The sequence below is a fragment of the Neopsephotus bourkii genome, unplaced genomic scaffold (genome assembly GCF_033783945.1).
Source record: "Neopsephotus bourkii isolate Nb327-2 ecotype Australia unplaced genomic scaffold, CSIRO-AGI_Nbou_v1 NB_1760, whole genome shotgun sequence".
In the NCBI taxonomy this organism is placed as follows: Eukaryota; Metazoa; Chordata; class Aves; order Psittaciformes; family Psittacidae; genus Neopsephotus; species Neopsephotus bourkii.
In genome coordinates, this window is record NW_026902234.1 from 7494233 (window position 1) to 7521656 (window position 27424).

General features: G+C 38.8%; 1 protein-coding gene across 1 annotated transcript; it reads right to left on the minus strand.

The window, feature by feature from the left end:
* Positions 1-2979: 2979 nt before the first annotated feature.
* Positions 2980-26280, minus strand: CDC16 (cell division cycle 16). Its single transcript, XM_061377838.1, has 18 exons — positions 26081-26280; positions 23927-23981; positions 22905-23002; positions 21923-21961; positions 21137-21277; positions 18733-18892; positions 17975-18069; positions 17205-17338; positions 15392-15471; positions 12350-12399; positions 11581-11654; positions 10626-10751; positions 9722-9874; positions 8729-8792; positions 8356-8417; positions 6182-6317; positions 5397-5487; positions 2980-4286 (listed from the first exon to the last, which is right to left on the minus strand). The coding sequence occupies exons 1-18, from the start codon at positions 26126-26128 to the stop codon at positions 4021-4023; spliced, it is 1872 nt and encodes a 623-aa protein (XP_061233822.1). The 5' UTR covers positions 26129-26280; the 3' UTR covers positions 2980-4020.
* Between the last annotated feature and the right edge of the window lie 1144 nt (positions 26281-27424).

Below are 27424 nucleotides of genomic sequence, written 5' to 3' on the forward strand. Positions count from 1 at the left end.
TTCCTTATATCCAATCTAAACTTCAACTGTTCAAGTTTTAACCCATTACCCCTTGTCCTGTCACTACAGTCCCTAATGAAGAGTCCCTCCCCAGCATCCCTATAGGCCCCCTTCAGATACTGGAAGGCTGCTATGAGTTCTCCATGCAGCCTTCTCCAGGCTGAACAGCCCCAACTTTCTCAGCCGATCTTCATACGGGAGGTGCTCCAGTCCCCTGATCATCCTCGTGGCCCTCCTCTGGACCTGTTCCAACAGTTCCATGTCCTTTTTATGTTGAGGACACCAGAACTGCACACAATACTCCAAGTGAGGTCTCACGAGAGCAGAGTAGAGAGGCAGGATCACCTCCTTCGACCTGCTGGTCACACTGCTTTTGATGCAGCCCAGGATACGGTTGGCTTTCTGGGCTGCAAACACACACTGCCTGCTCATGTTCTTTTTCTCATCGACCAGCACCTCCAAGTCCTTCTCCGCAGGGCTGCTCTGAATCTCTTCTCTGCCCAACCTGTAGCTGTGTCTGGGATTGCCCTGACCCAGCTGATTAGCATTTGTTACAGGTTTATATACTTTCACTATTGCATTAGCCATATACATATTCATAATTCCCGCGTATAGGCAGGGAATATTATAACTAGCTCCAGGAACTTCCTATCGTAAGTCTCCTCCTCTTGGTGTCTGTGCACTGCTCTCCGGTGATCGTGGGCAGGGGTCTTGAGGATGAAGTAAGCAGTCTTCCTCATGCCAGCAGGGGTCTTCAAGATGAAGTCAGCAGTCTTCCTCACGGTCTACTTTTCACCTTTGGCACAGTTGGATGCCCCAGTAACCACAGAACTAGCTGAAACCAGCCATATCTGTAAGGTTCTGAGAGCTGCCAAAGATTTAGAACAGTGTGACCTTCCTGCAAAATTTATTGCAAGCAAAACAGGACGGGCACACAATGGAGTATCTGAAGCTAGCAGATGTTCGGGAGGCACCTTCTCCAATCTAACTGATAAGTAGGATGGTGTGAAATAGCTCAGTTATGTTTAGTGGGGCCACTAAATCCTGTTATCTCACCCCAGACTTACAACACAAACATTGTTCTTTTTCTTCCACTTAAGTTAAAAGTACTTTAACCCTATGTTTTCCAGGCACTAGCTTACCTCATATCAAGTCATCGTGTGTGTGAGTGTGTCCCTTTTTCTTTTACCTTTACAAATTCTTTTGCTATGTGACTCCATTTTGGTCAAGAGTTCTGGCCATTTTCAACTTGTTGTCTAATCTTGTGTCTTTAGTGAACTTTGTTTCTGTTACTGCGAACTCATACAGTTATATCCACATAGCAACACCTGTGATTTGCGAAAGCCAATACATTTGTGTTTATCACAGTTTCAACTGGCCAGAGTCTTTTAGGGTGCCCAGGAAAAGTCTTCAGTTTACTTCAAACATAAGAAGCCGCCTGAACCACACACTAACTACCAGATACCAAAAAACAAGGAAATCCCTCACTATGACCTTCTCAGTGACCCAAACAAGGAAAGAGACACAGTGTTGGCCAGGAGGTTCATACTCCTTAACGATTAATTTTTCCCCATACTCTGCTCGGACAAAGACTCTTCCACTTAGGACTGACAGCTCATCTCCTGTTTTTCAGAATGTGCAACTTCAGTGAATGTTTTAGAATTAGGAAGTTAAACATTTTCATTCACCTTAACTTTCTAATGGCTGAGAAAATATGGGATTGGTACTGAATTCTGCACTGGACACATGCTCCAATCCTTGTGTTCCAATGTGTGGAATGGTAATGAGCATCCATAATTTCTTCTGTGGAGCAACAGAGCAGTTACCACGGGCACTGGGACAGAACCAGATTTCTCTACAAATACCATGTTGGTGCTCATAGGAGAGTGAGGGGAGCTCCTGCACTGCAACCGATTTCATCGCTGTTAGAACACAGACTCATCCCCTGGCTTTTCCTCACTAACTACTCGTGAACTGTGAAGTGCTGGTGGCTCTAGAACTTGGAACTCATATTCAGTAATGCATGGGCAGGTGGAAAACAGCCAATACTCTGGATACAATGTACATGGCCTACATCAATATGATGAAGTGTCCCTGATCCAGATGGGGATTCATGAGAACGCTATCAGGAAGAGTCAAAGAATGAAGACACAGTCACAGCAAGTAAGTCTGTCAGCACAGCAAGCAAATAAGATGGCAAAAACAGGAAAAAGAGAAATTAGTATTTTGATTCACTAGGAGGCTAATGAGAGTCCTTGGATAAATGAAGGCCTTCCCACCTAGCAATTTCTTCCAAGTAGTGGTCTCTACTAACCTTAGGATTCAGAACCTGGCGACTGAAAACTCAAGGAGCCATGAGACAGATGTAGCAGGATGAAAAGTAGTAGTTTATATTTTCCAGTTTATGCAAGACACTGTACAAAAAAAAAAAAAAATCACTCCAAAGTTTACAGCTTCAGACCATCCTTTGATATCTACTTCATGGCAAAAGCAAAAGTAAACATTGTGTTAAAGTTAAAAGGACCATTAATCAAGAAAGATGGACTGCTGGAAAGTAAGAATGACAGCAAGGATTCAATACAGGTACTTGTCTTCATCACTTGTCTCAGTTACATAAAGTGCCATAAAAAGGTATAGGGAATCTTCCATGATCCGCACTCATATGTCAGGGTTTTTTATACCTTGTCCCAACAAAGTGGACTAAAATTATATTACAATACCCAAACATTCATGTTATGCTAAAAGTGTAACTGAAAATACATATGTATGAAAACACACAAATACACTGTGATACAGTGTAGAAATTACATTTTAGATCAGTGATTTTACTTTGCTGACTAAAATAATACTTGTATTTCATGAAAAATCTTTGACTACAGAAAAACTGCTAGTTCTTGAGTTCTGAAGTACTTCACACTGAAGCCTGGCCTGCTGCTAAACATTAAGTGCCAATACTTAACCGGAAGTCACAGAAGAAAATATGACAGCTTATAGCATTAAGTTTTTGATTATAAGCCCCACAGTCACATAGGTGGAAAAGGCAACAAAGGAAAAGAATTACACAGAATACATTCAACATTCATGCTAAGGCAGCAGACAGACCTGTCCTGTTTAGTAGGTAGACGTGTCACTGCTGCTGTTTCAGAGGTGTATGTTTTTCTTCTTCATTTTTTCAGTGAACCAGTGACTTTGAGAACACCACACTTCAGAGGCTTGTTAAAAGAGTGTATGTGTATTACTCAGTTAATCCTTTGCATTGACAAAACAACTGTGTGAAGAGAGGGAGCTTGGTTGGTCCCTATGGTAGTACGCTGTGGCTTACAACTTCCTTATGACACTAATTGTAAGACTGATTGATCTTAATGTTTACACCACTCATGTCTGTGGCGTAGTCAGTTTCCCAAAAAAAGTTTTCAAGTGATCTTTCAGTTATACAATAGATAAAGAATTGAAATTAATAACTGGGAGAACATATAACAAAGTACGTGCTTTGTCACCAGTTTAATGTATGCCAAATTAACAGTCAAATGATGGAAACCCACTGAAATTGCTCCTTAAATGAATACATATTTATGAAGTAGCATGTATAAAACTTCATGGAATTCTGTTTATTTACTGAGAAGGCATTCCACACAGACAGAATGAAAACTCAGAAGCCACAATACTACTATATTAGACTGACTATTCAATTTAACAACACTGTGAGCAGTTCCACGTGAAGTACTATTTTTAAGCTTTCACAGTCTTACTGATGTCAGACAGATCAGTAAACAGTTTACAGAAAAAAAAAGAATTTATTTTTTTACTTCATCTTGTATGATTCATTTTGTAGAAACAGTCCACCACCTATACTTTTTAACCATCCTTAAGGCAAGAATTATTTCTCTGGTTTTAAGTACAGAGTAGTAGTTTGAATTCATAGAAAAATAGTAAATTCTTGAAAGTAGAACACCGTAACAAAAATGCTAAAACAAACGTATTAATACTTCAACAAAATGAGCTCTCTATCAGCATTTATGGTCATGTGCTATGGTCTGACATTGATGTTTCTAACATCATATCACTTTCATTCATTTCAATCTCAAATGTTTCTTCCAGTGGGCGGCTGGTATCTGTACTTTTTCTTTGATGTGATGTCTCTAATGTTACTATGCCACTTTCATCCAGAGTTTGTCTTTCTATGTCAAATTCTCTGAAATCCCAGGGAGGTGAAATTATGTTCTTTAGTGTCTTCATTGTGTGTACATCAAAGTCATAACATCTTAATTTGTCTTTGATCTCTGTTCCTAGGAAAACAGTCAAACCATTAGTTTATTCTAAATGAGCATTCCCAAAAATGTATGCCAAAGAAGCTATCATCCAGAAACTACTGACTTTCTGCTTTCAGACCAACAGGGAGCTCTCAGTGCTTAATGACTGAAGTTGATAGATCTGTTCTGAAAAAATCCAGCAGCTCCCTTTCTGAAAAAAAGCACAATGTAAGAGGTGCAACTCTGATTCAGATTTCTGTTATGAGAAGTAATTGCCAATTTGCTTCCCAATCCTCTGAGAGGCTTTTTTGCTGACTTAAGTTGCACACAGCATGGTTTTGAATTAACGCATATCACATCTGCACAGTTCATCCAGATGTGTTAACTGACTACATATTGATAACATTGAGGAGAAACATACGCTTCCAATTGTGCAAAAAATCTGCAGGAAAAGCAATAGATCACACAGATGGCTTTTACTGGCTTCACCCACATCAACATGCTGGACAGTACATCAACTGCATTCATTACAGATAAACCACTAAGTTCAGTGAAGCACAAGTAGTTGTTCTGGGGGGAGAGAAAGCTTTCAAAGAATATTTCCAACTGTGGCAATATGACATATTACTGTTAGGAAGCACTTTTTTTTTTCTTCCCACATATAAAGCTGTGTTTCTGGAGGCAGAAAAATTTATCCTGTCTCCACAGAGCAGAGTTTTGACGCAATGAAAATGCCTTGCCTGTATCTCTTTACAGCAGTGTTAGCATTAGTGCTCCAATTTTTAACTCCAAATTTCTATTTTATTTCACACCCCCCTTTAGTTTCTAAGCTGCCACAAATCAGTATTTCCTATAAGAGAAACCCATCACCACCTTCCATGGCAAAGTGCTTCATTTCTTTATTCTGTTAAAAATTTACTGTCATAGTGCTTGCAAAAAACAGCAGTCAGCTGCAATTGCTGATGAGTTTTGACTCAATTAGCCATTAAAAACCCAACCAACTAACCCAACAAAAAACCCCAACCAAACAAAAACATACTCTACTTTGTAAGTTAACTAGGTAATGGTAGACAGTCTTTCTTGACTAAAAATAAGACTCCTCTCAAAGGACTTGATGACTTTAAAAGTCACGTAAGTGAGACTTACCAATGTAGGCTTCAGAATCACCAATATACATTTCTATGCAATGTCCAAGCATTGTGACTGAAAATGTGTCATCCCTCCTAAGACCAAGGGCCTATTAAAAACACAGTTGAAAGTATTCAGTACCAGATAACACCATTTACATCTTCAGTCCACAATGGTGCTAAGTTTGTTGTCTTATTGCTCAGCAATGGTATCACAGCAGTGTCTTCATTGTACAAGCAAAACATTGCACAAAGAAAGTAAAATTATTCTGTGAACTGTCTGAAGCAGTAATCAAGCAAAGCACAAAAACAAAACCTGAAACAAATACAGAATCATAGAATCACAGAATGGTTTGGGTTGGAAAGGACCTTAAAGATCATCTAGTTCAAACCCCCTGCCATGGGCAGGGATACCTTCCACTACACCAGGTTGCTCAAAGCCCTGTTCAGTCTGGCCTTAAACAATTCCATACCCTTGGAAGTGTTCAAGACAAGGTATATATGTGTGTACAGAGAGAATAATTTACAAACCATGAAGCATAACATATGTTGCACTTTAAAATATCTATTTTTAGGCATAGGTTGGAAGTATTTTAAGTATTTCAGCTGCATGAGAAGTTTATGCACATAAAATGTATATGACAATTACGATACTCAGTTGATTTGTAACAAAGAAGGATCCAAGTACTAAGTTTTCCAAAATGGCCAGCTTTTACTTCATCAATAGAAAACTTCGGAAGATTTTTATGAAAAAGTAAGTAACAGAATCTGTGACCAGCACTTGAATTTAAACCCGCTACGTACCGTATGAAAATAGTCGATGGCACTTTCAAAATTGCCCATTAGACTGTGTATGTAGCCAATGGCAGAGTAAGTAGAAGCGTTTTGAGGAATTAATACCAGAGCCTGGCGATGGTATTCCAGTGCTTCTTCGTATTTCCTGTTAGGGTTCAATACAGAAGATCTGTTAGCAAGCTGCAGGGTGAAAGGTGTCTTTCTAGTATTGCACTGGTATTTTCCTTATCTCACTGGCACATGGCCCTGCAAGAACTTCAAAATCCTTGCTTCATACTTTGAACATAACAGAATGCACTAAAGACTTGTGGATATTGACAATTTTCTTCCTCAGTATAATTGAGAAATCATTGTTCCCTTATGCAGCAAAACTGCTGCCTACAGCCAGGCCCCATCTGGAGATGATGTGAGCAATTTGATATGGTAAGTTACTTTAGAAGTTTAATGCAGCTCACTGTAACATTAGCTTTCCTTCTGTAGCTTTCATTTTCCTCCCCCAGGGAGCAGATGAACAATACAAGACTAAATCACTTATTCTGCAAACTGAGAGAAGCTCTCTGGGCAGAAATTTCACAACTTTTGTGCTGCATGCACTGGTACTTTTGTCACTTCTATTTTACTAGTCTCCATCAGAAGAAAGGTTTACACGTACCCACATTCATTCTTCCCATATCAGCCACCCTTTCTTTGAAAATTATCCGTTAATGAGACTGCTTATTGCATTTGTTATTTTATAAAACAAGCATTAAATGTACATTATGGCATTACTCTCAGAAACTGACACATTTGTCAGACACATCTGACTTGTTAAAGGTAGCAACTGTCTATTCAGAAGAAATCTTAATGTCTATAGTTAGACTAAAATTATGCAAACAGCAACACATGAAGTTGTCAGACAGCATTAAGTAACAACTGAGGCAGAAAAATTATGCAACTCTTTGCTTGCAGCACAAATCTTTCACATGATTTGAATGTTATTTACCTGCTTTCAATTTTCAACCACAGAATACTAGTGAGTACACATATCCAGTATGTTTTTTATATAGCAATATCATATATTACAAATACTAATAAATTAGTTACTAAAGAATTTTTTAAGTTCTCAAAGTACATGTACAGCTGCCTGAATTCTGAATTTGCTTGAAAGATGCTTTACAATGATGTAGAAATACATTAGGTTGGATTTCTGAACCTGAACAAATAATACAATGCAAGTTGTCCTAATTGTGATGTAAGCAGTTACCAACTTATTGTGAAAATTAAAAAAAAACCACAAAACCCAAACAAAAGGAATAATAACTGAAACAAGTATTTGAAAAAAAACCAAAAACCCTGCAATTACACTCATGAATAGATTCCAGCAGCAGTGCCTTTTGTGTGATCTTGGCAGAAGAGGTAACTATTATACATCCGTATTTCATAACGAAAATGGAGACTAACTAGCAACTCAAACACAAAGCAATTACTACCAAAACATAAGTACAGCTTGTATCTACCATAATCACATTCTCATTAGGAGATCTGAAACAAAAATTACAGTATGCACCAATTTGACAATTATAACCATGACACTAAGAAGAAAGATGTGGTACTGATTAAATAAAACACTGGCTAAAACCAGATAAAGGGAATTAAGGAGAAAACAGTTCCCGGTGTTAAAACTGTTAGATCTTGTGCATGCACTTTGCACTTTCTTTTTCTCTTCATTAAATGGAAATATGACACAGTTCTGTTCTCACAAGCCATAAAGTAATACTTTGTGGCTGTGTTTATGTCGCTGAGGCTTCTGCTTAAATAAAAACCCCACAAGCACTAGTCCAAGCAATGAATCAGCACAAAACCCATTTTCTGCTAATTAAATCACTGGACGTACTCAAGTGTGTGAGGCCTGGTACAGCAGCCAGTTAGAATTCACACTCATACAAGGATCTAAAAGCTCTATCAAATAATAGCCAATAGTTAAGGAAAGGCTTTTACATTAAGTACGTTAAGTTGCATGTAGTAAACTGGATATAGGGGGCAATTAACAAATTTATCTTCAGAAGCTGATTTAGGGACTTTTGTTTATATAGAGTACTTCCACTCTGCTCTCATGTGGTATGGAATTTTGATATAAATAAGAATCAGTAGAAAACATTTCTGCAGTATTTGAGCTAAATGAAGCTCTAGTACTCTCTGCTTACTTGAGTTTTCTGCAAACATGTCCTAAGTTGTTCAGTAACGGCTCCCACTTATCCACTGTCACCTGCAAAATAACACAGCAATTCAAGTTACTGCAGCTTCCCAGATTGTAACTGAATGTTATGCTGAATTTATTTTTATTTCATACAGAAACATACTTTCTGCCTTTTCCTGTAGCACTGAAGATAAAGTGTGATGGTTCTCATCTAAAACCCCAACATACTCCATTACAAATAAATGGTCCAACTTTTAAAGTCAAATTTATATTTTATTGCTTCTATCCTAAAATAAGCATAGCACATTTTGTCACAAAATACTGCAAAATTTCCCAGAGTTTTACACATTCAGGATTGTGAATGTTATTAGGAAAAATACCTCATTTCCGATAGCTTTGATTTTTTCCAGTGCATCAAGAAACCACTTTTCTGCAGTTTTCCAGCTATGAATTGAGGGGTGGAGGAAAGTAAAGTAAATTAGTGAAGAGTTTTCATTAGTGGCATAAGAAAACTGTATTACAAGAGTAGTTCTTTAACATTATTTCGTCTTATGAGTGAAATCAGATGTAAAATGTAATTTACGCTTGAATAGACTGTGTATGTGCTCCCAAGTGCTGACAAGTCAAAGTTAAAACTGAGAATGTTCACTAAATACATCTTACGTCTGCTAGGTTTTTTTTTTTCCAGAATATTTCAGGAGATTTGGAACCTTCCAAGATAGCAAAACATTTTGCTGTACAAAATTTTATAGCATGTGTCTGCATCGCACACTTGTGTGGGCAGACAGGTGACAGATGCCTTTTCAAGGCATGCAACTACACAATGAAAGGCACACATAAGATGATAATCATAGAATGGGTTGGAAATGACCTTAAAGATCATCTAGTTCCAACCCCCTGCCATGGGCAGGGACACCTCACACTAGACCAGGTTGCTCAAAGCCCCATCCAACCTGGCCATGAACACTGCCAGGGATGGGGCAGCCACAGCTTCTCTGGGCAACCTGTGCCAGTGCCTTACCACCCTCACAGTAAAGAGCTTCTTCCTAATATCTAATCTAAATCTACCCTCTGTTAAAGCCATTCCCCCTTGTCCTGTCACTACATGCCCCTATAAATAGTCCCTCTCCAGATTTCTTGTAGGCCTCTTTAGGTTTTGGAAGTTACTAGATACTGGTAGTCAATCTCTGCATGCTCCTCAAGCATTAAATTCTTTCATCATTAAAACTTAAACAACAAATAACAATGTAGAAATCAAGGGTTTAGGATAAACACCGTCTAAACTAGAACCAAAAGAAACTATAGTTCAATGTAAGTATTTTAGCAGGTATGTTAGCACATTACAATCTATTAAATAGATTTTGTGGGCTTACTCTCCATTTTGAAATGCAACCACTCCAACTTCATGCATAACAAAAGGATCTTCAGGTGCAATACTTAAAGCTTGGCTGAAAAACCTTTCAGCTAACTTTGAGTTGTTAGTCAAACCATATTCCAGTCCAATATAGAGCATTGGCAAATGACACCTGAAAAAAAAAAAAAAAACACAATAAAACAAACATCCACTTACCAGGAATGGCATCACAAGCTATAAAGAAATGCTGTCTTTGCATCTTTTTGTACATTAAAGTAAAAGCTCTTTTAAGTGGACTGTTAACCTAAGGTGCAATTTCAAAGACTTTACATCTTTGTTAGTTATTGACTCTGACAAAAAATTTGAACTCCAATACATAATTGTAACCTGCATCTAGAATCACGTTTTCTCAATACTTAAGTTAGTTCTGAGCATTTTTTTCCTAGTTTCCCTCATATATTTATTTTACAAATAGAATATGAAAGACGTAGTAACTAAAGGGATTACATTTACCATTAACTACAACAAAAAACAGTAGTTTTATAAGCAGCATGCCCATGATTAGTTTGCAACTCATTTTACAACCTTCTCCACAGCATGAAACAGCTGTTCAAGATATTACTATACAGCAGTTTATGACCTGGTATGACAAACATGATTCACAAATTTCACAGAGTTTTCAGGCAGAACACAAGCTGCCTGGATATAAAGCTTTACTTTGGAACTTATAAAAATCACAACAGTAATCACAAATAATTCAATTAAATGCAGATGATGAAATTATCTGGGGTTTTTTTCATCCTTTGTTCTCTACTAGATAACTGTTGCAGATGTATTCCTACTGTTTAAAGGGATATCGATTAATATTCTACACTATTTATAGATTAATTTTTGTATTCCTAAATATGACATTTTTGACATACCCTTTCATAAGCTGTGCAGCTGTGAAGTATGCAGCCATTGCTTGGTCATGCTCGCTCTCAACTGCAAATGAATGTCCATAAGCTATCCACGCAGGCCCATAGGTTCGCTCAAGTGTAGTAGCTTTGCTAACAAGAGCAAGTCACAAGCAAACACATCTGAAATTAAACTTCATCTGCTTCAGGTGACTACTGACATAGCAATGATAGGCTACATAGTTAGGCATCTATTAAAATAATCTGTTATGACCAGTGCTAAACAAAGTTAAATTTTAAAGTTCAAACTACTTAGCACTTGAAAGTATCAGGTATTTTCAAGAATTCACTGTATTTTTTCTGTTGCTGTTCATGGACAGCAGGAATTATTTGACAGTACCGAACATAATAATGTAATAGGTGAATTGGGCAAGTTAAAAAAAGCATTTCTAGCTATACATTTCAAAATAAATATATTCTATCACACAGATGTAAATATATAAATATCACATCAAAAGACCTCCAGGAAAAGGGTGTTGGACAGACTGACCAACTAGCCCAAGGCTGCTTGTGCAGAGAAGGAATGACAGCCAAATGTCAGAATTTTCTAATTCTTCCCTGTAAGACCTGAAGCTGGGAGACCGCCTGAGTATCCTTAAGCTAAGAACTGAGGCTTTATTACCCAGCTGTAGTTAGCTTGGCAGCATGAACGAATGCAGGGACTACACCTGCCCATAACAGGAATGTGGCTGCCGAAAGAGATTCCACATTAGTATTTCATTTTAAAAGTACCTAGACAGATGAGATCTAAATTACTGTAACAAGAAAAGGGTATCAACAAAGGGACTATTTTAGTAGTAATCAATTTATTGAGGTTACCATTTATTTTATGAGTTTTCAATCAATGGTGAACCTTAAATATTTATTTAGCAGGTGATAAACAGATTCACTAAGGAAAAACAGAAAAAAAAAAATAAATTACCTGAGATATCTTCTGGCATGTTCATTTTTGTGGCCAACCATGAGGTAGTAGCATCCTACTGCAAACCATGACACCTGTGCATTAAAATTAAAATCAAAATAGAATATTATTAGACTTATCACACTGATTTTAGTGAAATATCACCATAAGTGACACAAAACAGAGAAACAGATTATAATTAGAAAACTTAGAAACTTTTCATTGAAATCACAGCCAGCTCTTTGAATTATTTATTACAGACAAGCTAAAACTGTTGGCATGTGCATCTCTAACCAGGTTTGTTCAGGCTCATGAAGAGAGCCCTAAGTGGAAAGCTTACTGCTGTCTTCAGTTATCTAATGGTAGGGAACACAGACAGCAGAGGCACTTTCCTCTGAGGTGCAGTGATAGAATGGGAGGCAATGGGTACAAGTTGCAAACCTAAGAATTCAGACTGAGTAAAAGGAAAATAATGTTCACTGTGACGGTGATTAAACAGTGGAAAAGGTTGCCCAGGGAGCCACAGACATTTACGGAATTCTATGGCATTTGTTTTAAATTATTATTCAAAGAGTACTTCACATTGAGTATATTTCACATGTACTTTGTTTTAAAGAAAGAACCTTGGTAAAGGAAAATTTCAATGCACAGAAAATAAAAGGAGCAAACCCTTTTTACTAGCTCCACCCACAAACGGATTTTGTTGCTCAGACAGACTGTTGCATTACAACTTCTATGCGCTTTCATCTAGAAAAAAGCTGCCTGGCAGCGAAGGCTTAGAACAACTTACAGGATTATTTGGGTACAAATCCACCAGTTTGTGAGAAAGATAGAAAAGCTCTACATAGTGGGAAGAAAAGAGAAAAGGAAATTAAAATGTGCTAAAACATTAAGATATTCCAAGCCCTTTAGCTTTCTATGTAAAATCTCTAGACCATTTAATGTTATTAATACAAAAGTGAACAAACGTGTTTTCTGTTGCATGGTAGTGCTTCAAGCTGCTTCAGTTAACTAAAACCAAATAAACCAACCCCATTAAGTCTTTACAGCACATAAATAAGCAGCTATACATCCCACCCCTTTAAGAATTCCACAACAGCTTAGGTCATGTGTATATATTAAAATAAATGCATGCAGTATTACTATTGAATATATCCTGTCAAGACAGAACACTATTGAAGTTCCTACATTCAAAAGGTATAGCATACTGGCTAGATCAATTTCAAAGTAGAATCCTGTGCATTAATATGCTGAATATAGGACAAAAGCAAATAAGTTGTTATACTGTTTGGAATAATTCTCCATGAGTACTTTTCTAATTAAAATAATAACTCTATTTATTAGAATAACTTACTACAGATTTTGTGTTAATAGCAGAAGCAATCAGATACAGGATTACAATTCTGGTGCCTATGCAATTTCGTAAGAAACAGCATTATGGGACAGTCTTACTTTAGTCCCTTGGAAGGTTATGGACTGAATCCTCCTAGGGGCTATCACAAGACAGATGAAGCACACATCTGGGAAAAGCCAGCACCGATTCACCAGAAGCAAATCGTGCCTGACAAACGTGACTGCCTTCTGTGACAAAGTAACCTGCTCAGTTGATGCTGAGCAAGTGGTGGACACTGTCTACCTGGATTTCTCCAAGGCTTTCAATACAGTTTCCCACAGCCTCTGCCTAGAAGCTGCGATGTGCCACAGTCTTGACAAGGAGTCTGTGAGGCAGGTGAGGAACTGGTTGACCTGCTGCATCCAGAGGGTGGTGGTAAATAGCTCCTTTTCAAACTACTCAGTAGTGGGGTTCTACAGGGATTGGTATTGGGCCCAAAACTGTTCAGTGTCTTCACTGAACTGCATGATGGGATCAATCATACCCTGATGAAGTTTGCCAATGATACCAAACTGAGTGGGGAAGTGGACGCTTCGGAAGGGAGAGTCATCCTGCAGGAAGACCTGCATAGGCTGGAAAAGCGGGCTGACAATAACCTTATAAAGTTCAACAAGAATAAATGTAACATCTTGCACCTACGTAAACACAATCCAGGAGTGCAGCACAGGCTGGGATCTACCCAGCTAGCAAGCTCTGTGAAAGGGGACAGCAAGCTCAACATTAATGAACAGTGTGCTCCTGCAGCAAAGAAAGCCAATGGGAAGCTGGGTTCCATCAACAAGGTCTTCATCAGCAGAGATAAAGATGTCATTGTCGCAGCCAGTGCTTGTCAGGCCACACCTGGAATACCGTATCCAGTTTTGGTCCCCACTATGTAAAAAAGGATGTAGACAAGCTGGACAGGGCCCAGAGAAAGGCCAAAAAGATGACCAAAGGACTGGGAAGCATGTCATGAGGAAAGGCTGAGAGAAATGGGTCTGTTCAGCCTTGAGAAAAGAAGGCTCAGGGGAGACCTTATCACCAGGTTCCAGTATTCAAAAGGTGGTTACAAAGAAGATGGAGGCTCCCTTTTTACAAGGAGTCACATGGAAAAAGAGGAGGGGCAATGGCTACAAGTTACTCCTGAGGAGATCACAGTTGGACACAAGAGGAAATTTTTTTTTACAGTGGGAACAATTGGCCATTGGAATAATCCCCCAGGAAAGTGGTAGATTTCCCAACACTGGACACTTTTGAGATTTGTCTGGACAGGGTGGTGGGATATCTTGTCTACACTGTGCTCTTGCCAAGACAGGTTGAATTAGATGATCACTGGGGTCCCTTCCAACCTGGTATTCTATGATTCTATGATAAAATTTCTGTTTCTTCAGAGTACAGTGCTCTTAAATTGATGAGCTTGTCCTGGAGTACTTTGCATAAATTCTTGGCTTCCGAAAAAATCAAACATGAAAACTGGCTTATGAAATACCAACTTATTTACAAGATGATTCTCAAGGCAGACTTAGAAGAAAAAACTCAGTACTGGCCACATCTTCAGATGTAGTTAACTGTAACTGAAAAGTACATTTGCTAAACATTGAGAATTACTAGTACACCTAATGACCCATCTGTGTACACACAATGCACCATCCTTTGAAATACTGTATATCATGTGAGCTCCTTTACTCTGTTTTCCAATTGGTTTTAAAGACATTCAAGCTCCTCACATGATTTGGATGGTTTTATGCATTCTGAAGTGAGAAAAAGCTATGGCAGCTACAAGTAAGCTGTTCTTGTAATTCCAACAAAGTGCTGCATGATTATTAACTTCTTTGAACTAAAAAGAGACCTTCACAACAACAATCTAGAATTTTTTCTAATATGGAATAAGCATATCTAACTAAGCATACACACTGCTAAAAAGGTCCTTCTAGTTTAAATTAATATCTTTTATTGTTGAGAAGAAAAAGTACACCTATATACTCTATAATGATCACCGCAAACCAGAAAACAAACAACAAAAATTCTCTGTTGCTCAGAGAAGCTGTGGCTGCCCCATTCCTGGCAGTGTTCAAAGACAGGCTGGATGGGGTTTTGAGCAACTTGGTCTAGTGGAAGGAACGTGTCCCTCCCCATGGCAGGGGGTTGGATCCCTTCCAATCCAAACCATTCTACGATATGAAGCAGTGTAGCTCACTAATTGTCTGGCTACATAGCCCACTGGTTAAGACAGCGACACTCAATTAAAGGCTCTCCACTACTGCTCCCCTCAACCAGCTCTAAAAGTCCTTTCTTTTCCAGATACCCCTGTTCCCCTGAAATTGCAGGCAGGAGTTAAAATATATGCAATTTTTAAAATGGTATCTAAGGGGGTTTCTTGCAATCCTTAATTATTTTTTAAAATTGAATATTGAAAATTGAAATCTTCTTTTGATCCATATTAAACGTTATGTTTCTTACCATTTGCTTTGTTAAGCTCCACAAGCGTCCCTATATGCACAGGTAAACAATTTGCATGGAAAGGATCTTTTTCCATTACTCTAAAAAAAAAAAAAAAAAAAAACCACAACCAAACAAATGAACAAAAAAAAAAATTAAAAAATCTGCAATGCGCATTTCCAAAATTTTAATGTGTTATAAGCAAACTCCTTTTACAGTATGTAATTTTCCAGTTAACTACCACTTCAGGCATTGGGAAACTATTTGTGACTAGAAAGTAACTATTAATAGCATATTAAAAGCTATCTTAAGACCAGAAAAATAACTATTAATATAGCTTAATGAAACAGAGTAACAGAATTCTCTGGCAAGCTGAATATACAATGAGAAAAACAGAATACAATGCACATATGTTTGCAGGTCACTTCAAATTTAACCACCAAATAGCGAACAACAACATTTCTGTTCATCTTTCCCATGCACTTGGCAGAAACTTTCAAGCCGTAGTCCTCAACTTTCTGATCTTAACACTAAACAGTATGCCTTAGGAAATGTATTTAGCTCAGTCCTAATTTTTTATTTCCTGTGGCATTTAGAAATGGAAGACAGTCTCACAGACAAGACTGTATGCAGGACATGGTATGTAGGCATGTGCCCTTCCTGTAAGCATTTGGTGAACTAAGCAGAAAAAAATGGATGTCTTGAACTCTCAAAGAATCTCTTAAATCAGAGGTAGAACATCATGAGTCTATTCCCTGAGAAGTACACCCTGGAATAGTTAAAAGTTTAGTTGACATTTTTAAATAGTTCAAAGTACTTCAAATGAAAAGTATAAAAGAACATATGAACAAGTATATTAAATCCTCTCTTGAAGGGAGACTAAAACTTTGAAGTTATATGGATTTCTCAGACTCTCATTTCCAAGCTCTGGCTTCTGGGATAGCCTTCTCTATGCGATATTTACTCTTGCCACTTTCTGGTAGACAGGATGTGGCATTTAAGTTTCAGAAACAAAGATGCAATAGTATAATTTTATTTACTTAATTAGAGTAATTTATTTCAACAGGATCACAATTTTACTCAGATGCTTAAATTCACCCTAGCAGTCACCATTGCCTACAGCCTTCCCAAAGATCTTGCCTGTACTGGTCTCCTTGGGATATTCTACATAGTCATGACTTGTTTCAACAAAGAAAAAGCTGTACTATTAAAAACAACCCAAATCCCTTCTTTTTATTACACTAATATTCTGAGACTATGCATTACATAAACAAAAATACAGTTTCCTTAAAAAGGTAGTTGCCAGGCCAGCAGGAAAAAAATAGCTCCACAACCATATGTTCAGATTTACAGTAATTGAGAAGCAATCCATGTTGTTGTTCTGACCCATCTGGCAACCAAGCAGCAGTGTATACCTGGGCTACTTAACAACTGAGACACAAAACCTGGCATATTAAAATGAACATAACTTTTAATCAGCCAGAGAAATTGTACTTCCTAACTAACCAACTGATCCAAACCTCTTCACTCTCAAGGCCAAACAAGAAGCAGGTAGAGAGTACACAGAACTGAAGGTACAAGAGTAAGGATGGACAAAGGGAAGTGCAGCACACTGCTGACTAACTAGAGTTTTAGTTTGGATACTTCTGTTACATACCACAAAAATAATGTGTCTTGCCAGACACAAACTATACATTTTAACAACCTGAAACTTTCTACCAAATTGAAATGTATATCAGTGCACTGAACAACAATATTCACTGTAAATCCAGGCCTAATTATTATACTTCACCATATGAGGAAAAAAACCCTCGAAGTTGCTTTGTATACTTACACTGAAGTAAGCTTGTAACACATTTTGAAGTCACAGTTATAATAATGTCTTTCAGCTAAGGATACTACCACATCCAGGTTTTCCTGAAGACCATCTACTGATTCAGGAATCAGTGTTTCACTGGGTTTATTATACTGAAAGACAGAAGAAACAACATGTGAAACAACCACCAATCTAAAATCAGAAGCTATGTAAGTATTAATATTAGTAGTTCTAGAAGAATATTTAAGAAGTATTAAGCTTCTTAAAATGCTTAGTTTTAAACTGAAAGTCCATAAAACATACATTGTGTAAAATGCTTCTTTATAATGTACTTGAAAGCTCATTTAGAACATGAAAGATGCTTGCCAGTGTCAGTAGTGTAAACTGTAGGCTGTAGAAATGAATACTGAGCAATTTACAGCTGACTCTCAGTGCTCTCATTATCTTCGGAAAAAGGTAGTCTTGAATAATGTTGGTATATCGTAGTATTTTCAGGTATCTGACACGCTGACTACATCATTGATGTTCTTTTTCCTCATTAGAAGTTTTTCAAGAAATAAAGCTAAAAATCAGAATTTCAAGTTGTCACCACACCAGAAAGTAAGTACACTAAACTGCTATACTACCCCCATAAAGTGGTATCTACTACATTATAAATTTTGAGGTAACCAAAACTACAAAGCCCTTATTTATTCCAATGTTTAAAATAAACTGAATCCAAGAAAATTTACACCTGAAGTCAAGACTTCCAATCAATTCTCCAGCTTTTCAGTCAGTTTGGAGTTTACCTTTTTCAATTTATTCTCAAATAAAAAGTGAAGCAATTCTTGTTCTTCTTCTGTACACTGTCTACTAAGAGGTAGAGATTCAAGAAGCTCTTTTTCTATGGGAATTAAAAAAGAAATTTAAATGATCATATTACAGAAAAAACTGCAAGATCCAACATTTTAAAGTCTTAAGAAATGCAAATAATTTTGATGCTCATCTTGAATCAAGAAAGATTACTGTACAGGTACATTAAACCAGATAATGCTAGTAATTATGGAAATAAATTATTTCTTAGTTTTTCCTTCTACACTTTTATGTTAAATTTAATTTAGATGGCTCTAACACACCACTATTTTCAATTTACTCTACATGTCAAATTTTATCACTTGGAATGCTATATTAACCATTGCCTCCTACAACTAAGCAAACACCAGTAGGGTTTTGTGATTTCAAAGCCTCTGAAATTGAGAACACAGGAAAAACGTTTAGGCTGAGCAGAGAGCATAGGAGCTTCCAAAGCTAACAAACAGGACAGCTGGGTTACTTTTTTTTTTTTTTTAATTTTTAGCACTGCAAGACTGGAAAATACAGTTCAGATGTAAATTTGAATGGCTTATAATTATCATTCATTTCATACATTTTCTTTTCATTTTTATGAATATTCTATACATTCTAAAGTCTGTTCCTTATAGTATTGCTTTAATTTTTATCCAGGAAAAAGGCATATTGAGAAGTCAGCTAAATTTTACATGTATTTGAAAAATACTGCTATCCAGACCTTCTTGTGCCGTCAGCATATGGTGCGATGTTAAAAGATCAAATGCTTCAAAGCAGTAAACATCAAGCTTCAAGGCCTCTTTGTAGCTGTATGTTGCTAGGGTTCTGTTATCCAAAGCATCATAGATCTTTCCTCGCAAAAGGCATATAGAGCTCTTGATCTGGTGGAAAAGGAGGGCTGGAGGTCAAAGACTGAATCAATGTTTGTAATTTGGTTTTGAGCACAAATCAAATGGGCTCCCTGAAAAGTAAAAAGCATTTCATGTACGACAGGACCTGGTTTTCTAGTGCTGTCTGTAAACAAAATATTGTCTCTATCATCTCAGAGACGTCAAATGAATGCTCTGTCCGGTTATCTACTTCCAAACAAACACATGCTTGAAATAAATAGGAGGATAGATATTTTCTACTTCTGGCATCCAGCTCTCTGATATTGAGTTGTAAGCTAATTAGAATAAATTCTCTTCATACTCTGTCTAGGGAAATAGTCACTTCCAAAGGTGATTCACTTCTTCGTTGACTGCGAAACCACGTATTTTACACAAGACAATGACTGCAGTACAGACGAGTGAGGTCAAATGGACTCAGTCACTTTAAGCAGAAAAATGTATCCTTCTTTTAAACAGAAGACAGATGCTTTAAGAAATAAAAGTAGTGAAAGATCATTATTACCATAGTTAAGTTGGTGCTATGATGTCTAATAACTATGATCTTTCAAAACTCCCTAGATGAGTGTTCAGTCAGAAGACCACAGAAGTGACTTGGAGAAAACACATTACATATCTGTATCATTAGACTAGACAGACCAACACCCTCAGGAACTCACATCAGAAACAGGATAGCTGCATTTATGACTAACCAACCCCAGGGGGCTGCTGAGGTGGTAATATTGTTACCAGCTCAGAGAGCAGTCATTCCTACTCTGGAGTTAGTGTCTGTGCAGACTGATCAAATCAAGACTGAAAAAGCTACAGTCCGAAAGAGATCTAAAATTTCTTGTAGCAGCACCCACTTCAGCAGTTTTCTCTTTTGGCAAACCAAACCCATCCTTGCATTAGTGAACGACATTATCACAAGCATTTGTGAAGGAAAGGCCTGATGAAGTTGGGGGTTTTGGCTGGGTTATTCTGCAGTCAAAATAGATTCCCAGATTAGTTCAATAATCAGCCACCCAAACACCTGGGCCAGAGTACCAAGAATGAACAGCCAAAGCTGAAGACTTCTTCCTTTGCTTGCAGTTGTAACTTCAATGTTCACGTTAAGGTGCACCACAGTAACTGTTTAATCCACTTCTCCCTTAAGCACATTAATACCATCATTCAAAAATCAGTTCGCATGGATGATTTAACCCATTTTGCTACTTCAGTCTTACAGGTAAAAGGGCATCTGTCAATCACCTTCACTACAGCTTGAACTAATAAACTTCAGTTCATAACTCCAAAGACTCTTCCCATACTCTTCAACCTGTACATGGTAGCAATCCCTTTTGACTGTGTGCCTATGGAGAATTTTTTTAATCAAGCTTCAAAAACCTCACCTTCATGTCTCATAATTTCCAAGCGTGATCAAAAAATGTCCCACTGAGAATAACACTTGGGTGGTTAAGGAAGTATTTAATTAAAAATAACTGGAGGAGAAGAAAATTTGTTTTATCCCTCAGAACCTGCAGCCCAGTGGAAAGAAACCTTAGTTTACATTATCAAGTGTGAAACTGCAGCATAGAGCTTAAAGACTTTAAAAACCAATGCTAGGTCATGAACTTCCTGCAAAGTGTCTGCAAATAATTTAGGGGAAATTGTTGAAAAGCACCCTTTATCTCTGCAAACCAAGGTTTTTACATATGGGCAAGTGTCCTGGGTTCAGCAGTAGTAGTCATTTTTTTTCTCCTTCCTAGTAGCTGGTGCGGTGCTGTGGTTTTTGACTTTCAGCCTGGGAACAGTGCTGATAACACCGATGTTTTTAGTTACTGCGCAAATGTTTAGTCTCACCAAAGACTTTGTGAGTCTCATGCTCTGCCAGGGAGGAGGGGAATCCGGGAGGAAGCAGAGACAGGACACCTGACCCAAACTGACCAAAGAGGTATTCCATACCACGGCATGTCATGCCCGGGATGCAACCAGGAGTTACCCAGAAGGGCTGGCTCTTCTCCCCGTTCCTCTGGGAGCAGGGGGCAGGACAAAGAAGGCGGGGTGAAGTGAGCGAGAAGGCTGTGTGGTTCTGATTCACAGCCTGGGCTTAAACCAGCTACTACATTACTTCTGACTGAAAAGAGAACAATACAGCATTTTTAAAAATATGTTATCCAAAAAGAAAGTTTAAACACAGAGTTTCAGATTCATACAGCTGTAAAATCACTTTCTGACTTCACACATTTTGTTTCTCAGTGATTTAAAAATATCACTTACAGAGGACTGTGACATCTCCCAGTCTGTGGCAGAGTCTTTCAATCCACTTTCATCCTTCAAGTACTTTTCAAAAAGCCTTTTGTTGATTGGCTCTTCCATATCAAGAATATCCAGGGCCTGTTGATGTTCTTTTGCAGCATACTAGCCAAACACACGCATGGAAAAAAACAAGGTTGGGATTTGAAACGTCTGTACATAAAGCACCAATAGTCAGTGTCACATTTCAAAGGCACGGGTTATAACAACCAGTGCTCATCAGCAGGTTTTTCATGCATGCATATTCTTATTTGGACATGTGACATTTCACAACTGCAGTCAACTATTTTAATAGTCATTTATAATATGCAGAAAGTAATAAAATTAACACCTACAGAAAAATCTATTATTCAGCATTCTGCACCTACAGAAGCAGATAGGCTTCTAAAAATAGTTAATACAATCACCTTATTCTACAAGCAGCATATTGTTCTATTTAAAATATCCTACATTTAATCTACAATTTAAGACATAAGACAAAAATGGTTCATGGTCTTTCCCCACAAAATATTAGGGGAGTATTTTCTTTCCTGGAAAAAAGGTCAGTTGGATTTTTTCAGAACAGTACTACAACAGGTAGTTTAGTGACCATACTGAAAGTTTAAGAATGAAATTAACTGTCACACAATTTAAACCTGTTATTCCAATGAACATAGATATCTACATTGCCTGTCAGGCACCTCGTCTTCCCAAGATGCATCTTTTATTTAGTTAGATTTGTTTCCAGTAGTGGTTAAAATGTGTACTTACATGACACCTAGCTGCAAGGTAGCGACATGCTTCATATAACTGAAAGAGAAGTTTCATATGTATTTGTTATAAAGAACATGTTTACTTACACTGCTAAATTCCATTCTGCTTTCTCCTTTTTCAGTTTTATGGCTTCTTCATCCCTTTCACCTACAAAAATCCTTCCTGACAAAACAACTAAGTCTGTAACACTTACTATTAAACTCTCGAGGGTCACTTCCTTTAGTCTTACCTTCACCACTCATGAGCAGAGCTGAAAGACAATTTAAACAACTACACCTGAAGTGACACTCCACCTTCCTATACCTGCTGCAGTTACGTCCTTGGACCCCATCTCTTTTCTACGACCCTATCATAGAATCACAGAATCATAGAATAGTTAGGGTTGGAAAAGACCTTAAGATCATCAAGTTCCAACCCCCCTGCCATGGGCAGGGACACCACGCACTAAACCATATCAACCAAGGCCTCGTCCAACCTGGCCTTGAACACTGTCAGGGATGGAGCATTCACAACCTCCCTGGGCAACCTATTCCAGTGCCTCACCACCCTAACAGGAAAGAATTTCCTCCTTATATCCAGTCTAAACTTCCCCTGTTTAAGTTTTAACCCATTACCCCTTGTCCTATCACTACAGTCCCTAATGAAGAGGCCCTCCCCAGCATCCCTACAGGCCCCCTTCAGATACTGGAAGGCTGCTATGTCGTCTCCACGCAGCCTTCTCTTCTCCAGGCTGAACAGTCCCAACTTTCTCAGCCTGTCTTCATACGGGAGGTGCTCCAGTCCCCTGATCATCCTCATGGCCCTCCTTCTGACTTGTTGGGGACAACAGTTTCAATCTGGCCAATTGAACACCGGGCTGTACTTGTTTTTAAATTACTCTTCCCATTAATATTCTCTGATAGTGAATAAGTAACTGTATCTAGCAAAAGAGGTTTAAAAGTGGAATAAGAGTAATAAGTTGTTGACTGAAATAGCTTACCTTATCCAATTTACGCGATCGAAGGGCATGTGCTGCCCTGTGATACTGAGCTGTCAGGTAAAGACATTGGGCCAACCAGTAGATATCTTGTGGTTCCTCTAAAATAAAAAAAAACAAATTATAAATCTTTAAACATACAGAATATTCACTTTTGCTTCACTAGGGAAGTATTTTCCCCCTATTCTAGCATCCTATTGAGTTACAAAGTTTGAGGGGTTTTGGGGTGTGTGTATATATATATCTGTATGCACACTGTATAATATCTATCAGTGAGAGATTAAAATGAAAAAGTAATTAGATTTTAACTTTAAATAAATGGGATAGCAATTGCACTGGACAGTGAATACCATAAACCTCATACCAGAGGTTTGTCATGAGAAGGAGACAACAGTGATACAGATGTAAAAAAAGCAGCAGTTGTGGGTTACCCTGCCCTTGGACATAGGGCAGAAAAAAAACAACCCAGAATTGTTTCTCAAAAATATCAGTAAGAACAACAACAAAATTGAAAGCACTAGACTTTTGCAGCTTGAAGTTATGACTGCAGAAGCACAGCTTAGTACTCTCCTTGTTTAATGGTAACTAAAGCTTTTGTGGGATTGAGCACCTAGAATCATTTAAAGAAGTGTAAAAGCACCATGGCAGTAGGCAGACATAGGCTACTGTCATCAACTCACTCTGTAAACCTGCATTCTACTTGTCATCCAGAGCAATAGTCAATCCTGTAGGAAACCACCACTGTCACCTGTAGCTCTGGGGATTTTTTGTTTGTTTCTTAAGGTAGCCAAACCTTATGGTTTGGCCAAACATTAATGTTAACACAAAAGTTCAAAAGGGAAGGAAGACTGGCCGTGCTCTATTGGGAAAAATGGCATTCCAAGGATCACAGAAAAGCACTCACATAGAAAAGGCTCAAAACTTCAACATTTAGCCAAACAGCTTTAAAAAAAAAAAAAAAAGAACAGAAAAGAACACTGTCAGAAAGAAGTTAATCAAAACCAATGTAAAAAGCAACTACTTACCATGAGACAGTGAAGCTACTTTGTCTGCCCAAAACAGGGCACTTTGGTACTGCTGCTGTAAAAGCATGATAGAAATAATTAGTATTTATTTGGAATTAGCTGTATTTGGAAATTAGTATTTATTTGGAAATACACTGTACTTTTATACACTGTATTTTTATACACATTTGGAAATACACTGTAGTTTTATTAGTATTTATTTGGAAATACACTGTACATAATTCACATTTATGTTATGAACTGCAATTCACATTTGAGATCTTCAGAAGTTCAAAAAATAATTTAAAAGGTCCAGTTCTGTAACTTCTAAAGGATATCAAAAAGTAATTTGAGGTGGGATTATTTACTTTAAATAAAACGAAAGGTATGTGCTACATACATATGGCAACAGATCATACGAATGGCAAAAACCTGCAATCACTAAAAAAGTAGCAAGAATCTTCCCCTTCCAGATAAAATAAGTGCTACATTTTTTTTTTTTAAAGAGAATACTATATATAAAAAAGGACACAAATTACTCCAGGAAACTTTAGCAGTACTATCTCTATTTAACATATATTCATTTGCCAGTCAAGATGCTTTCACCTCACACCAACCATAGTCCCTGTGTGAATTTCCCCTTACTCTTGGATACACAATTTCACTGGGAACTCTGCAGTTCAGGAGAAGTGGGTGAAATAGAAAAGACTGGTGGCTACTAGAGATCCTACAGAAGCAGAGTTTGCAGGTGTATCCCATTAACTCAGCTAAGGTTGCCATCCAATTTGGGGTGCTAGGCAAAACCTCATAGAATTGGCTGGGATTATTCTCTGAGAAGACTGGCAGGAGGCTTCTGTTGTTCTTTTTTATCCTTCTCCATGCTATGGGGCATAAGATGCTTCCCAGGAGCTGCTGGACATTTAAAAAATACCCTGCAACTGCAAGGACCTGCAACACTAGAAAAGCCTGGATCACTTCTGCTCTTTCCTCACAACATTACAGTTGTGGAGTTTGCTTACAATCTTAGAGACTGTTTTATGCTTTCGGAGTAGCAGTTTGGCAGCCTTTCCAAAACGCACAGTGATGGTACGCCAGTACTCACAAAGCATTACGCTCCATGAGCTAAGCGGTCTCTTTTATCCTGTGTTCCCACATTCCCTAGTCATGCAGATTAAGAGCAGATTTGCAAAAAGAATAGTTTAATCTGCACTCCCCCCAACCCTCCCCCCCCAAAAAAATCCACAAAAATATCCCAAAGGAAAATGAGGTTTAAATAACTGTCACCACAAGAGAACAGCACAATCCAGGCCCACAAGGCACTATATGACTTCTGTTGAGTAGTTTTACAGTAAACGGACTACATTTATATCACGTAAAGCAGCAGCCCCATAGTTCCTCCTGATGCCCTTTCCCCAGAACTGCACAGGTGTCTATACAGCTGCCTTACACAGCAGCTTGCTGAAGGACTTTAATTCAAATGAATACAGCAAAACAGAACAGTAAAATACACCAAATTCACTTAGGTCCCCAATCAATCTTTCTGTCAGACTTGGTGGCTATGCACACAAATGTCTGTGCTAACTGAAGAGAAGGATTTCTCTCACTAGAGATAACAGTACCAAGTCTCTGAACTAGAAACAGAGCAGCGTAGCTTCATGCTATACTTAATCTAATTTATTAATGCGTATTTCCGGTTGTGTTTTTGTTTGTTTGCCCTGCAGCAACATAAATGCTGAACCCATCAGAAAATGAAAACAAGCCTGCCCTTCTAATAGCAGTCTGCAGCTTTGCAGGGCATCTTCACGTAGGATGGACAGCTATAATGGCCAGGTAAGCATGGCCGAACCTGCACAGCCATAGGGAGGGATCCCGCAAAGCGGCCCTACCGCTTTCACAGTGGGTTTTCCTCTTCCTGCGAACGAGGAAGTTGCCTTGGACCACACACATACACCCGCTAGAATATGCCACCCGCTCCAGCCCCCAGCCGCTTCCGGCCCACCGCGCTCTGCTCCCGACCCCGTTTCCTTCCCTGCCAGGGGAAACGGGGCATTACTTCAAACTTAACCCCCTCGCCGCGGCTACAGAGCCTGGAGCTTGCTTATCCTTCCCCGCAGGAACCTCGGGGAACACCAGCGGGCCAGCCGCCCCTTCCTCAGCATCTCCTACCCGCCTCACCTGGTCGATGTACTGCCGTACCCGCTTCCTCAGCCGCTCCAGGTTCATCCTCCCGCAGGGGCTGGGGAGAAGCTGACGTGGGGCAGCCCAGGCGCCGAGCCCACCGCGCTGCAAGCTGGCCGCCCGCCTGGCGAGGCGTCCTGCCCGCCGGTACCACGCTCAAACCCGCCCCCCGTCCTTCCCTTCCTACTTCCCTTCGCTCCCTCCAAGAAACAGCGCCCCGAGCGCATCGTTCCGGGAGCGCGCCCCTTCCCTCCCCCCCAGCCCCAGTAACTTCATTCCGAGACGTTTCTCTGCAGTTCTCCCCACGATGAATTCTTATGGGGCTCTTCACTGCAGTTCTGAGGAGAAAGGTTGTCTCTGTAACGGCCCCTATAGACCCCACTGCCTTGAGATTTCCCCCTTCAGCTACCGTGGCCTTGAGGTGAAAATGTTCCCTCAAGGCGCTGCAGCGATGGCGGATGGCATGTCAAGAGGCTTTCTATGGGTCTTTCATTGTCCAGTCATTTTTGGTGTCCCAGAAGTTAGGGAATCATTATCCACTAGGATACTGCTGAAAAAATGCCAGCTTTTACTACTGAGAAACAGATGATGTGAGCCATTAAAATGCCTGATTTAAAATAGTTTGGATGGTGGATGATACATCTTGGAGCGGGTATGCCTGTTACAAGAATAGGAATTGTGTTTGGTGGAGAAGGAAAAGCTGTGTCAGAGTCACAACGTGGATAAGCCCAGAACTGGTCACAACCGACTGTTGGGTTAAAATCTCTTTGAAATCAGCATAGGTATTTGTCAGTTTGTGGATCTTTCCATGTACAATAAAAGATGTTTGAATAAGAGTCTGATATGATTTAGAAACTGCTCAGTGGTGGAGCCCACAATCTGCTTCTAAGTGGCTTGTTTCTCTCTTAGACCAGGTGTAATGGTAACTCACCAGAGCTCAGTGGCTTCTATTCAGCATTACACATCGGGGCAACAAACTGCAGGACCTCAGAGAGAATGAGATGAATTTAAATATCATAAAATCATAGAATAATTTGGGTTGGAAGAGACCTCCAATATAGTGCAACGCCCCTGCAGTGAGCAGGGACATCTTCAACTAGATCAGGTTGCCCAGAATCACAACCAGGCTGGCCTTTAATGTCTCCAGGAATGGCATATCCATCACATCTCTGGGCAACCTGTGCCAGTATTGTGCCACCCTCACTGTAAAATGTCTTCCTTACATCTATTCTGAACCAACCCTCTTTTAGTTTAAATATCACAGTAGTGGGCTGAGTTTGAAACATTATGAAATGAACAAAAAGTGAAATAAAATATAGAAATTTAGAGTTTATGCTAATG

Coding starts and splice junctions, on each gene's coding strand:
- CDC16 (XM_061377838.1), bottom strand. CDS start 26,128: ATGAACCTGGAGCGGCTGAGGAAGCGGGTACGGCAGTACATCGACCAG. Junction 18,893..21,136: donor GGGAGATGTCACAGTCCTCT/GTAAGTGATATT, acceptor CTTTTCCACCAG/ATCAAGAGCTCTATATGCCT. Junction 12,400..15,391: donor GGAGCTTAACAAAGCAAATG/GTAAGAAACATA, acceptor CCCACTATGTAG/AGCTTTTCTATCTTTCTCAC.